General features: G+C 44.5%; 3 protein-coding genes across 9 annotated transcripts in view; 2 read left to right on the top strand and 1 right to left on the bottom strand.

The window, feature by feature from the left end:
• Positions 1 to 2,916, bottom strand: part of BRCC3 (BRCA1/BRCA2-containing complex subunit 3) — an 84,087-nt gene extending 81,171 nt beyond the window's left edge. The window contains exons 1-3 of one of the 5 annotated variants that reach the window (XM_082610278.1): positions 2,682 to 2,916; positions 1,982 to 1,998; positions 1,198 to 1,252 (exon numbers count right to left, since the gene is read on the bottom strand). In XM_082610278.1, coding sequence (XP_082466404.1) covers positions 1,198 to 1,252; positions 1,982 to 1,998; positions 2,682 to 2,804 — 195 coding nt within the window. In that variant the 5' untranslated portion in view covers positions 2,805 to 2,916. The remainder of the gene's footprint in view (positions 1 to 1,197; positions 1,253 to 1,981; positions 1,999 to 2,681) is intronic. The other 4 variants (XM_082610277.1, XM_082610280.1, XM_082610279.1 and 1 more) reach the window with 4 other exon arrangements.
• Positions 2,917 to 3,402: 486 nt separating this feature from the next.
• CMC4 (C-X9-C motif containing 4) lies at positions 3,403 to 13,299 on the top strand. Of its 3 annotated transcripts, none has more exons than XM_082609507.1 (3): positions 3,403 to 3,537; positions 10,609 to 10,676; positions 12,933 to 13,299. In XM_082609507.1, the coding sequence occupies exons 2-3, from the start codon at positions 10,619 to 10,621 to the stop codon at positions 13,073 to 13,075; spliced, it is 201 nt and encodes a 66-aa protein (XP_082465633.1). In that variant the 5' UTR covers positions 3,403 to 3,537; positions 10,609 to 10,618; the 3' UTR covers positions 13,076 to 13,299. The 3 variants fall into 3 exon arrangements, with proteins under 3 accessions (XP_082465633.1, XP_082465635.1, XP_082465634.1); XM_082609509.1 differs by lacking the exon at positions 3,403 to 3,537 and adding an exon at positions 9,515 to 9,585; XM_082609508.1 differs by lacking the exon at positions 3,403 to 3,537 and adding an exon at positions 9,577 to 9,686.
• Positions 3,449 to 9,305, top strand: MTCP1 (mature T cell proliferation 1). Its single transcript, XM_082609506.1, has 5 exons — positions 3,449 to 3,537; positions 8,551 to 8,702; positions 8,822 to 8,992; positions 9,074 to 9,125; positions 9,222 to 9,305. Exons 2-4 carry the CDS (start codon positions 8,598 to 8,600, stop codon positions 9,119 to 9,121), a joined length of 324 nt encoding a protein of 107 aa, XP_082465632.1. The 5' UTR covers positions 3,449 to 3,537; positions 8,551 to 8,597; the 3' UTR covers positions 9,122 to 9,125; positions 9,222 to 9,305.
• Positions 13,300 to 13,512: the final 213 nt, after the last annotated feature.

Below are 13,512 nucleotides of genomic sequence, written 5' to 3'. Positions count from 1 at the left end.
ACTGATGTAGCAATGAGGAGGTGGCTGGAGAGGTAGAACTGCAAACTAGAGGGTGGTTGCTTTCACTGAAGAAGGTAAATAAGGAATGATTGCAGCCTATTCTTTTAAGAGGTGTGACTGTTAAATGAAGTATACAAGAGCAGTTAACTACAGGAAGATACAGGATTGAGAACTTATTTTTCTTTCCTTTCTGAAAATGAGAGTAATTTAAGCACAGTTGTACCCTAAGGGAAAAAAGCCAGACAGGAATAGGTTGAAGACTCAGCAGAGAGACAAGATATTTGATAAGCAAGGTCTTTGAAGAAGCTGCAGCTCTGGATAGGAAGTGGACTTCTTTCCTTGATTTGGGAAGACTGTACATGGGGATAATAATGAGATGGAGTTGTTGCCTGATAGCTTTTATCACCTCCATTGTCTGCTTGGTGGGAGAAGAGGACACAGTTTATTTTTATTGTATTTTACAAAAACATTGGTCTGCAACAGGTTGGGAAAAAATTTACTGGTCCTACACCACAATTAGGTTGAGAAGCATTATACTCGACCATAAAAGCTCGAGCATGCCAGAAAAGGCAGGGCAGGGGGACTTCCCTGGTGGTCCAGTGGTTAAGACTCTGCACCCCCAATGCAGGGGGCCCGGGTTCAATCCCTGGTCAGGGAACTAGGTCCCACATGCCACAACGAAAGATCCCACACGCAGCAACGAAGATCATGCGTGCCACAACTAAGACCCGTGCAGCCAAATAAATAAATAAATATTAAAGAAATAAAAAGGAAAGAAAAGGCAGGGTGGGAGTGCAGACAGGTTGCCTGTAAGCAGAGAGAGGTTGCCTGAGTAGATACTGGGACTTGGGATAAAAAGATAACAATGATGTGAACCAGATCTCAAGGATGTGAACCAGCAAAGGTCTCAAGGAAGATGGGAGAAGGGCCAGAAACCCAGCAGAGGACAGCAAGGAGGAGAGCTGACAGTGGTTACTCATCTTGATCAAGTAGTAATAATTTGCTAGAAAGAAGAGAAAATTAGGTCCCATTCCTACTGAGTAGATTCTTCATCTGATTTTCCTAGAGAGAACACCCCACCCAGCCAAATGTGGGTCTGCATGAACTGGGTTAACCCCTGGCTGAGATCATCAAACAGAATACAGAAATCCCTCCCCAAGCGCAAGTTTTCATCATGCAAAATTATAGCACACGTACCTTTTCAGCAACTGTGCGCATATCAGTTCCAGTATATGTAAATTTGGGGTCACTCCTTTTGGGGATAAATTAGAAAAAAAGGGAACTGAGGTTTGGAATATAAAAAGGTATTAAAGCAAAGTAACAGGAATAGCAGTTTTTGCAATGAAACAGCAGAGACAAAGGAAGAGGAGGGAAAGTAAACTGAGGCTAGAGCTGTGCTCATATGTCTGTGAGAAGGACTCTGAGACATATGCTTAAGTGGCGAGTGCATAGTTTTCATGGGCAAAGCTAAAGTCCTATAATCCTGGGTATTAATGAGGTGAGCTTGACAAGGAGAAACTGCTGTGCTCTGATGTTTAAATAAAGGTAGACCAAAGCTTTCACCACCTCAAGCATTCAAGCCGCTGTGGATCTCTGAGATCACTGTAGGGTCCACCAGGGGGAGGCAGAAAGCCATTGACAATTTAGATAGAGAAATGGATTAATAGGGGGAAATGTCTCCTCATATGCACATCATCTGCCACAGAGAGCTTTCACAGGTTCACTTATGATCTTGGTTCCCCCAACCATATTTTTCACATAGGATCATACATGTCTCAACTGAAAATCCTCCTACTAGAAAGTAAGGTGGAAAGCAACTTTCAGGGTTGGGGTGGAATTGAAACTGGGTTCTTGAGGGAGTTCCACAGTCATAATGGTAACTTAAAATACAACCTGTACAAAACATTGCGAAAGTTGTGATAATTCTGAGTTAACAATGACAAAGAGATCAAAAGATAGGAGTAAACAAATATAGTCTTACCTTGGGTCATCATTCAACTAGAGTGGGAAAGAGCAGAAAACATTATTGATCACATTAAGTGTATTAGATGTACATGGATGCAGATAATATGAAAATTAGGTTATGTGTTCCTGTACACCGGCATGAAAGACTGGAGAATTCTTACTTCGGATTGCCAACAAGTAAGCTCTATTTCCTCATCCTCTTTCACCCCTCTGCAATATTTAACGCAGTGGAAACTTGGGATTCTTGGAAACCCTCACCTGTCTTGGGTTATCTGGAACCGAACCCTCAAAATGATTCCTAGAGGGAAGAGTGGAGGCGAAGCTAGGGGCCCTAATCGTGGTCAGCTGCTTCCTGATACACTCATGTCCTCATTATAAAAGATCGTCTTTCTGATCTGACTTGCAGTTTTGGTCAATGGGGTGATAACTCCAGATCTAAAGAAAAGCCACAGACTACAAGAAAAAGCGAGCCTTCCATCCCTCCCCCCCACTCCCTGAGGCTTAGGAGGATCGCTGGTGGCTTGCGGAAGGGTAAAGAAGCCTTAAGCGACGCGAGGAAACGGGGCCCTGGCGACAGGACCATCCAAAGGATACGTCCAAGGATCTGAGTCAGGAGTGCCTGTGGCCTCCGCAGCCCTGGGCGCTGGCAACACCCAACCAAGGGACACGGTGGGACTGCTCAGCAGGGTTCCGGCCGGGCTTACTGGCTGACTTACCTCCCCTATGCACAGCCCCATCACCTCCTCCTTCTCTGTGCTCAGAGCGTGGTTGAGACAAACTAGGAAAGCATCCGACTCCAGATGAACCGCCTGCACCGCCTGCACCACCTGCACCGCCATCTTGATCTGGCCCAGCTCACGTCCGCCTGGGGCCCACTCGGGCCTGGCCAACCGGCTGCTCCGGCGCTTGGGTTCCGTGGGGGCGGGGCCTGGGGCGCGGGGCGGGGCGGGCGGGCGCGCGGGGGTGGAGCTTGGGACGCGGGGGCGGGGCCGGCCCGGCGGCACCTGGGAAACGCCCGCGCCGGTTGGGGCAGGCGTGGCCGTCGGGGCAGAGGGCGGTGGCCGGCCGCGGTCTGGACGTCGGGCCGGGCGCGGGGGGCGGCAGGGAGGCGGCGCTCTCGGGCCGCGGGCGGACGTGGTCTGTGAGGAGCGCCCGGACGGCCGGGCCGGCGCCTCCTGAGCGCCGGCGCCCATTTTGCCCGCCCGCCGAGAAGAGCCGTGCGCGGCCTACACGCTCCGGGGACCTCCCTCAGGCGGCATCGCCGCGCGCGCCGGCCTCTCGAGCCCAAGGGACGCTCTTTTGAAATTCGGTCCTGAGTTAAGGTTTTCTTTTATTTTGTTTTGTTTCCAAGTTAGGGGCCCTGAATTTGGGACCACTCTCTTTCCCTGGACCACTTCCGGTGGCCGGCCCGCGCCCCGTAACTTCGGTTCGGTGACCTCGGCCCGGAATGCCCCTCGGCTCGCCCCGGGCTCACGTCCCGATCCCGGCTTGAGTGGCCCGGGGTGGGTGACCTGAAGTTGTAGCCTCGCTGCTCTCGAGGCGGATAATTAGCCCAAGAAACACTATATTCATGTGAGTAACCTCTTGGCAGAAACAGTGTTATACTGTGTCTGAAAAAGTATCACTCCTAAGCTTGGCGGCTGCTACTTTCTCCAAAGGCTTTTAGGTATTTATTTGTTCGATACAGGGAAGGGGAAAGGGGAACTGAAGTTTCTGTTCGAGGTCGGATGTATCGCAGATCGCAGCAGATATGCACAAGTTTCCTCAGCTCGCCTTGTCTCGGTGATATCAGACCTGGTGAAATTATATGTAAAAGTAATTTTCTTTTGAGGTGTGATAAACGTGCAATAGGGGACAGTACACATCTCCCACTCCCGAGGCTAGGAGTTACACGCGGATTCTGGGAACGATTCGAAACCAAAGAAAAAATCTATGCCGTGCTGCCGCCACGGCCAGTCAGTGCCTCTGTGGGTTTGATCTGCTTCTCTGTTCCATGTGTAGTTGGGAGACAGGCGGACAGGGCAGTACTGGAAAGGGAACATGCCCAGGGTGCTGCTGGAGGAGGTGTTGATGCTTTGCTCTTTTCTCCCAAGTCAGTTCCAACCCCGATCTCCCCACAAATAGGGCCCACGTCCAGTGGAACTATCTGGAACATCCATGCCAGCAACCTCCATTTTTACCTAATGTTTAAGAATCATATTGCACATCCTTCCATGATTAATTTTGATAATGATGAAGCTGGGGCGAAATTTCAAGTGTGCAATTACACTGGACCCATCTAATTTTTCTCTTAAGCTTCAATTTCACAGCATATATTATTTTCAATGGCTATTCGCGGCTAGTATGCCCTGCGCTGATGGTGCAAGTATGGCTGTTCTTATTTTTATGTTTTGTGATGGGACGTCTTGCGTTTATAAGCACTTTTAGGCAGCTTCGAGAAGAAAAACACCTTTTGTCTATGGCTGGTGTTAGTCAATCTCATATCCCACAATGATATTCTCTACCTTTTATAATGCTCATGGCTGCATTTTACAGCTCTAAAGTTTAATTGGAGTAGAATAAAACTATTAACATTTATGGCAAGCTTATCATGTGCTAGACACTCTACTAAGCATTTGTATACCTTGTATGTGTAAACTGCCCCAATTGGAATCAGCCTCTGCAACTTCCTAGCTGTGTTACCTCATGCAAGTTAGCTAACTTCTCTGTGCCTTACTTCCCTCATCTTTAAGTGGGGGTAATAATAGTATCCATCTAATGGGTGACTGTGAAGATTAAAAGAGTCAATATATAAACATGTAGGAAGTGCTAGGTAAGTGCTGACAGTTATAATTAATTTGTTCTTTAATTCTCATTGGACATCTTAGAAAACTGGAGTGTAGAGAGCTTAACTTATCCGAGGTCACAGAGCTAGTAAGTGGCAAAATCAGCATTCATACACAGGCCGGGCTGACTCCAGGGCTTGGTAACTTCACCCATTGTAAGTAGATGAGTTTATGAATTGACTTCAAATAAAGTAAGTGTATTCAACTGATTCATGTTTAAAAACTGTTCAAACACCTGGAAATTAAACCAAATTATACTTCTTTTAAAAGACACAAAATCATTCATTCTGTAAATGAAAAATAATGGTTTTACTTGCATTACCTACCTAAGCAAGCCCTTCTGTGTGGTCTATCTACTTAAAACATAGTTTACAAACTGCCTTACTAAGAAATATTCTGTCTAGGCCAGTGTGGTCCCTGGCCGTGGCATCAAGGTAACCCCCACGGGGACAATCTTTTTTAGTGCGTTCATGGGTAATAAAGGTATATAAACACTTTTTTTTTTTTTTGGTCACGCCGTGCGGCATGCAGGATCTTAATTCCCCGACCAGGGATCGAACCTGTGCCCCCTGCATTGGGACCGCTTAGTCTTAACCACTGGACCACCAGGGAATTCCCTATAAACACTTTTTTGAATCCATTTGAATTTGCAGCTGGTAGTATTCCTTGAGTTGAGTGGAACAGGTTTATGTTCTGTGTTTTGTATTGCACATTGTACCTAAGTTTATCTTGAGGTTTTCAGAGATTCATCTTAGTTCAAGGGGTCCTGAATTTTGTGCACAACTGTCACATGGAGGAGAATGTTCTCTAGTCAAATAAATTTGGGGAATGTTAAAATAAAGTTTCTTTACTGCATAACCTGCCAGAGCTTTTACTGTACTTATGTGCTTTATGATTCTACAAGATTCCCAAACTTATTTGACCAAGGAAAAAGTTAGGGGCAAGTGTTCCAAGGATCACTTTTAGGGAAACTATTCCATTCATACAACCTGCGATTTTGTGGCTTTGATCTTAATCCCTCTCACTGAGCCTTGGCTTTTCTCTGCTGAGGCTCTTGATTCGTGCTCACAGGGCAGCTTCTCAGTCCCTTGATCACTGCAGTTGCCTTTCGCTGGGCCTGCACGCTGTCTCTGGTAGCGCATGCAGGTCCGGGGTTGTGTGCTGGCGTTTGTCCCAGGTTCATGCTGCTGATGCCCAGCATGTTGTCCTTCAGGTCACAGCAGCACACCACGCTGCCTTTCTTCTGAGAATATTTTGTAGTGACTCATAGGCCTCTTTGTAGTGATTCTTACTAACTCAGAGCATCCAATTTGTTTGCCCTCTATGCCAGTGGAATTATTTCCTTTTAATGTCGGTGTAACCAGTAAAATTTTGCTTTTCATTCAAAACAGATTTAAATGTCAGTGTGTCAACGTGTTAGTTGTTGCTAGGACCTATCTGTGAAGTTGAGATGGTCCTAAAACCCTTAACATTTGGTTTCTACTTTGTGGGGGGGCACGTGTTTCTTTGGTACTCAAAATTCAGACTTTAATATATTTTATTTTGACATTAGTATTTACCGGGTTTTGTTTTTATCTCTCCTTTCCAAAATCTTGGGGAGAAAGAGAGGCAGAACAATTGTATCTGCTAAACGGAAAAAAAAATGGCTTTGAACAAAATAATGTACAGCTATATAACAGACCCAGAGAGTCACTCCCTGCCCATGCTCACGTGGCCTTTGCCTCCCCTCTCTACTCAGCATATGTATCCATCCACTCACAGGAACACTGTTTGACTAGTATTTGAGGCTTAGGGTGTCCAGTGCTGTATTATTCCTTCTGTTGAGGTGCTTATAACACTGTACTGGGGTGGGGGGGGGCGGACAGGACTTGTGAAATAAGCAGAGCAAAATGCGAAGTGATTTATAATTAGCGGTCAAATCTGAGTTTTAGTTTAGACATAAATGCTACAGTATTCATAAGAGGCAGGAAGTTTTCATCACGAAGGCAGGCACCTGCCCTCTGCGGTAATAGTACTGACACAGACAGAGAGGCCCAGGGAGGAGCATTAGGCGAGTGGAAAGCAAGAGCGAGGATACGGCGCTAGACGTGATGAACCTGGTGTTGCGGGAAAGTTGGTCTCAAGTACAGCGGTAGTGGTGCTTGCTGGAAATGGTGACGGGGGGATGCACCGACTGAAGAAGAGGAAGAAGTCCACGATAACTCACAAGTTTTGAGTCCGCAGGATCAGGAGAGGCTGTGTTGCCACTGCGAGAAATCAGGATTTGGTTTAGGAGAAGGTGTTCTGCTTTAGGTGAGTTTGAAATGAGCGAGCCCTGCAAGGCAAAAGCTACGATGGGCTCAGAGTCAGGTCCACTCAGGGTGCAATGGGCGAGGCAAGTGTGATGCTCATAAATTATTCACTACAATCAGACCATTTCCTAAGTCTATAAAAGATATTTTCCACTTACCTTTTAGGGAAGGTAAACTAACAATGTTAAGGAAAAACAACAACAACAAATCAGACTCAGATTGTTGTTCTTGAAAAGAAGGCTTGGTTCAGCTCAATTAGTTCTTTCTGGCGTCATCCTGTGTTCTGGCATCTTGTTTCCTCTTGACAATCTCATTTTGAGGGTTTAACAACCTCCCAAGCTGTGCTGCAGTCCCTCTCTTACCTAAAGGCCGCCTAATGGGAATAGGAGGCCTCTGTTTTTTGGAGCAGATCCCCCAATGCCGTGTCTGCACTCTGCCCAACATAGACACCCAGTGAAAGCACGCTGCGACGCTGTAAGCTGGCTCCAAAAGGTTCATTCCTGTAAAATGCAGCTCAAGTTGTTGTGAGGCCCTGAATGAGACCCAGACCTGGGCGGAGGATCCTTATGGGGTCGGAGCTGAGTCTGCGTTATGGAGAGTTTGCCCAGAAGGTGTGCTTCCTTTACACCTCCCAAAGGGCAGATGGGCTTTTCTGACCTTCTGACTTGGGAAAACAGAATTTAAACCCACACGTCTATGGAAAAATGGGCTCCTATGACATCCTGAAGCATTATTAAAATGAAACAAGGACCTAGATGGGTGACTATCATTTGCTGTCTCTCAGCTCTGAATCATCATGATCCCCAGGGTCTGTTGCAACTGAAAAATTCCATGATGCGACCATAAGTATTTTCCCTAAAACGAAAACTCCCTTCTGGAAATGCCTAGCCATTATAAGTAACCTTTCTAAGCAAACTGATAAATAGGTCGTTTGCCCTTAAAACAAACTTCTAATTTCAATTTAGAAAGCCATGCACATTACATGATTTGACCTTCACAGTCTTACCTTTTAAAATGGAAACTGCTTGGAAGGGGCTTTTACCTGGAGAATATGGCATGCATGTGTCTGTTATACTGCTTTCCTGCCCAAATAAGTGTGCCCTTATGCGCACTCCTGTGCATATTCCGTTGCTCACTGCATTTTGTCAGATGCTGCTTGCTGAATGCAAAGACTGTGAGACCACTGCCCGGCTTCCTGTAGTGCTAGGCCTACATTTCCACGGAACCCCTCACCTAGCAGAGTTCTTGAGTGCTTCGCAGTCAGCAGCATCACCCAAGGTTCTGCCTGAGTGTCACTTCAGTGTCTGCCAGGGAGCTTCAGACGTCCTCAGTTCTGTTTAGGCTGTGCAAATAGACATAGATGAGGTTTGCTTCTAGTTGGTGGTTGCTAGTACCAGGTCACCTTGCTCATTGGTGAGTTCATTCCAACCCAAAAAGTCACACCTGTGTCCTGTGCGCGGGTGCTGCAGGCTTAGGTGGAGAAAAGCAGGGCTAGAATTGGAATCCAAAGCCCAGGATGGCAGGAGAGGATGTGGGGGCTCCACCCGATCACCTCTGGGTTCACCAAGAGGGTATCTACCGCGACGAACACCAGCGCACGTGGGTGGCCGTCCTGGAAGAGGTAACTGTTTACATTTTGTTTATTTCTTTCTTGATTTTTGCTTTCAAGCAACTTGGTTTCTAACCAGTCTCAATATCCTGAAGTCTTTGGTTTTATTTTTGATCGTTTCTTTCCATTAGGAGACGAGTTTCCTAAGGGCACGAGTTCAGCAAGTTCAGGTTCCTTTAGGTGACGCAGCCAGGCCAAGTCACCTTCTCACCTCCCAGCTACCTCTCATGTGGCAACTCTACCCCGAGGAGCGCTACATGGATAACAACTCTCGCTTGTGGCAGATCCAGCATCATTTAATGGTACACATGTTGCTTAATAATTTTTCATTGTACTGGGACTCTTATAACAGAGTACTCTATAAACTTTTCTTTTTCTGACAGGTCAGGGGAGTACAGGAGCTGTTGCTTAAGCTTTTGCCTGATGATTAATCTGGTATGTATTTCTTTTTCTCCCCTGTCCCCACCCCACCCCCCTTCTTCTTTTTCACCCTATTCGATTGTGGTGATTTTAATGATCTTTTTTTTCCAGGTGCTGGGATTCTAGGAAGATATGCCCCTCTGTTCTGTTCAGTATATGGCAATCACGTCATCCACCACTGCAGTGCACCCACCTGTGGGCCTGTGGGGAGGGAGTGGGTTGAAAAACTGCTCAAGAACACAGAAGTTTAGGAAGGGTCATGAAGAACACCGAAAGTGGAACTGCAGAGAAAGGGTTATGCAGGCAGAAAGCAAGTCAACAAAAGCACTTAGTTAGGATACGTAACTTGAAATTGACTCCTTTGGAAATTGCCATAGAACCGTTAATGGACATCATCAGCTGGAACTGGGATCTGATGAATCCCACAAAAGTCAGCACCTGCTACAGAACAGATGCCCTGATCACCAAGGACTTGGTACTGATTTAGAGAGAAGAGAGCAGCTCCTAGCAGCATCAACATCTATTTGTCGCTTATTTGCCCTGCAGCAATTCACCTGCCTTTCCTTCTCCCATCCTGTAAATATCCTAGGTTTTGCTCCAGTGTTTCCCATCCCAGTACTGACCTAACTTGGATCTACTAAGAACTTAGGGGGCTCTGAGAAAAAAAAAAGGGGGAGATCATTTGCATTAATGAAATTAGCTACAAAGGCTCCTGGGCCTTTTTCCTTTCTGAAATTGTGTCTTCAAATTTTTAGAAGTCGCTGATCAGAATCGTGGGCACTTAAATTTATTCTCTGGTTACAAATATTTTAAATAAGTTGGTTTCTGTAAGAACTCCAAAAAACGTTTTAGCTGCTTACCTAGCACCTTTCTCAGGAAGTAATAATAGCACCAAATATTGCTGATTCACTACCTGATAAAGAATTTCCTGAGTTAAAATACTCATAGCAGTTTGTATACATTAAAAGAAGGGTTTTACTTTTTTAAAAATCTTGGGAATAATAGCTATCACGTGTTGAGTCCTTACTGCCTTCCAGGCACTGTTCTATGCACTTTATATACTGTATCACGTTTAATCCTTCCATCAATGCTTTCAGGTAGGTATGATCCCTATTTTACACACAAGTAATAAGGAAAAAGGCTCAAGGAGTTAAATCATTTACCAAGAGTGGTTCTCTGAGTGACAGAGCCGGGCAGTGGGCCGACTTGTCAGGCTGCAGCGCTGGCTCCTCTAGCCCAACGTTGGTTTACAATAGTCAAGATGAGTTGAAGTCAGGGGGTCTTTTTCCCTATGTAAAGCTATTTATATCTTCCAAGCCAAATGGAATCTTATAAAAATACAGTTAATTCATCCTATGAGCAGGAAGAATATTTTTTAGTGTAATTGTTTTCCAGCAATTGTAAGAGCATACTGCTTGTCTCAGAAGAAAATTCCATCGAGGGGCTTTAAAGTCTTTATGTATAAAAGACAAAATAAAAATCATTTTTCTTATTTTAGTTTTCTGGATATGCCGCAGAAGGATCCGTGCCAGAAACAAGCCTGTGAAATACAGAAATGTTTACAAGGTAGTATGTTAAATGCTTTTTTATATTTTTCGACTTTATCTGTGAACTAACAAGAGAACAATTGTTCTCTTTATCAGCAGACTATGTTAACTCCTCTCAGAATGTAATATTTCTGTTATTAACTTATCCTGAAGATTTTCCTCACAAGGATGGCAGAAAATAAAAAAGTGGTGTGACCTAAGCTTGGGGTTTACAATCCTGGTTGTACACTTAGAATCACCTGGAGGGCTTCAAACACTTGCCTAGAGCAGTTAAATCAGACTCTCTGGGGGTGGGGTCTGGGCAGGAATCAGTCTAAAAAGCTAACCAGGTGATTTTAATGTGCAGCCAGAGTTGAGAATTACTAAGCTGAGCAAAGTCCTTTTTTAAAAAGACTAGTTTTAAATGGGTTGGTTAGACTGCACTGTGGCTGACAACTCACTTTTTAAAAGCAGTCAGGTTAGAAGGGGTGGGGGTGAAAATACATTTGGAATTCAAGCAACTAACTCTTAAAGGCAAAAGTAAATTGGCTAAAGCGTATTTGATGTAAGTGATTTGTCCATTTTGTTTTAAATAAGCCTATAAATTTGACCATATGCCAGAGGATTTTACTTTTTTAAATCAGCAAATGATTACTAGCAGAACAAACAGAAAAGGCTACAGGGCCATCTGAGTTTGAAAGCTGACTTTTTGGATAATTTTTTCCCATTACTAAAGTAATAGATAGAGATGGATGCCCATGAAAATACAGAAAGGGAGGATGGAAAAATGTTCAGAGTTCACCCAAAGACTCACCACCAAAGAAAACCCTTGTTTGTATATTTCCTTTGACTTTTAACTTTCATTCTTGGACTTTTCATTTTATGGTGTAAGCATTATTTTTAAAATGTTTTAATCTGAAATGTTAATGTATAATAATAGTACCATTTTATTCATCCTTTTCTTCCCTTCCTCCAAATTTAAGAAAAAGGAAGGGGAAATTCCCTGGAGGTCCAGGGGTTAGGACTCAGCACTTTCACTTCCGTGGGCCCGGGTTCAATCCCTGGTCAGGGGACTAAGATCCCGCAAGGCTCGAAGCGTGGCACCCCCGCCAAAAAAAAAAAAAGAATGTTCTTCCCAATTTCTTCTCCCAAATAAATTCTTACCTGATTCTGTCTGATTCTTACCTGATTTGAATTAGCAACATACAGCTAAAGGAGAACACAAATCAAGTTAGAACTGGTTACACCCCCCTCACTACAATGTGGGTGGATTGAGAGCTAGAAGGGCTAAGAGTGAGCATTAAGTACTCCCTGGATGACAAGCTCAGTTGTAAGGGCTTTAAATAATATTAAGCTTTAATCCTTTCACCCATGAGGTAGATACTACTGTGACCCATTTTCACAGATAAGGAAATGAACACAGAAGCTATGTAACTTGTCTAGGGTCACAGAACTATTAAGGGGCACAGTGATGGTTTGAACCCGTTTGGTCTGGGTCCAAACCTGGACTTAGCCACCCAACCATACTCTCTTTCTAATCAGAATTGTCTTTCCTATCCCAGGCTAACTCCCATGCACCCCATTTTAGTACTGGGGGACTCATCACCTGCAGCTGACCTAGGACCTTTAGGTCAAGTCCTCCTTGACTTAGGGTCTGTGTATAGCAGAGATCTGCAAATGTTTTATGTAAAGGACCAAACAGGAAATATTTTAGGGTTTGGAAGTCAGGAGGTCTTTGGTCTGTGTGTGTGTGTGTGTGTGTGTGTGTGTGTTTCCAACCTTTTGCAAAACCCATTCTTAGCTCAGCTGTAAAAAAGAGTGGAATTCAACCCTGAGGCTGCAGTTTGCCAACCCCTAATGCACAGACTTCGTAAGGAAGGTCCAGCAGCCACCTTAAAACTGAGTGCAAAATAATGTGCATGGTTCCTGCATTTCTGTAATTCACCAAATCAACAAAAGGGATTAGTGACCAAACACACACACACACACACACACACACACACAAAAGAGGGGAGGTTAAAAACCACTGCCCTGGAAAAAGGCATGTAAGTAATCAGCGTTAAAGAAAAGGAAATTATATGTAAAAATACCTTTCGACCACTTTGTACATCATACTTCCTTATTAACCTGTTGATGGGTCTCTAAATCAGAAAGAATTCAGTGGACTTGGGTACATCCTCTTTCCTCCAGGTCTGTAGATACAATAAAGTGAAAAGGACTGGGAAGCTCAGATCTAAACCTCCCTGTGCCCTAGTCCTATGAGGTCATGACTAGGGTCTGTCTATCTGTCTTTCAGCCAACAACTACATGGAATCTAAGTGTCAGGCTGTCATCCAAGAACTGCGTAAGTGTTGTGCTCGATATCCCAAGGGAAGATCTCTCGTCTGTTCAGGATTTGAGAAAGAAGAAGAAGAAAAGCTGACGCTGAAGCCCACATGACAGTAAAGTTCTGCTGAGAAGCAAACTGCTGCCCCACATTTCCACCACGCGGGTTTTATCTATCCTCCTGACTCTTTCTTCAGGCCAGGTAGCAGCAAATATCAAATGAAAAAGTCAACTATAAAAGTTAATATGCCATCTATGCAGAACAAATATAAATATATTAAACAAATAAGTAGAATGTGATAAAACTGAGCTGCTAAAATAAACCTTTTAAGTGAAAATTTTTGGTTTGGTATATGTGATATGTTGACTTATTGTTACCGAAGTCAGATTTGGCTGCTTGCCACTCAGAAGCCAATAATGGAGAGGCAAGTGTCAGTGGAAAAGGTGCTTTAATCAGAAAACCTGGCAATCTGGGGAGAAGGTGGGTTTGTATCCAGAGACCAACCCCAAAGGTTCTGCTCAGCTATGACAGTTTTTTTGGGGTTTTTTAA

The sequence above is a fragment of the Mesoplodon mirus genome, assembly GCF_964341445.2.
Source record: "Mesoplodon mirus genome assembly, chromosome: X".
In the NCBI taxonomy this organism is placed as follows: Eukaryota; Metazoa; Chordata; class Mammalia; order Artiodactyla; family Ziphiidae; genus Mesoplodon; species Mesoplodon mirus.
The sequence above is the reverse complement of the archived record's forward strand: the minus strand, read 5'-3'. Positions and strand labels throughout refer to the sequence as shown.

Bases quoted from the DNA above. Each gene is read 5' to 3' on its own strand.
- CMC4 (XM_082609507.1), top strand. From the start codon at position 10,619: ATGCCGCAGAAGGATCCGTGCCAGAAACAAGCCTGTGAAATACAGAAA. The intron at 10,677-12,932 runs GTAGTATGTTAA...TCTGTCTTTCAG, and splicing joins AATACAGAAATGTTTACAAG to CCAACAACTACATGGAATCT.
- MTCP1 (XM_082609506.1), top strand. From the start codon at position 8,598: ATGGCAGGAGAGGATGTGGGGGCTCCACCCGATCACCTCTGGGTTCAC. The intron at 8,703-8,821 runs GTAACTGTTTAC...TCTTTCCATTAG, and splicing joins GGGTGGCCGTCCTGGAAGAG to GAGACGAGTTTCCTAAGGGC. The intron at 8,993-9,073 runs GTACACATGTTG...TTTTTCTGACAG, and splicing joins AGATCCAGCATCATTTAATG to GTCAGGGGAGTACAGGAGCT.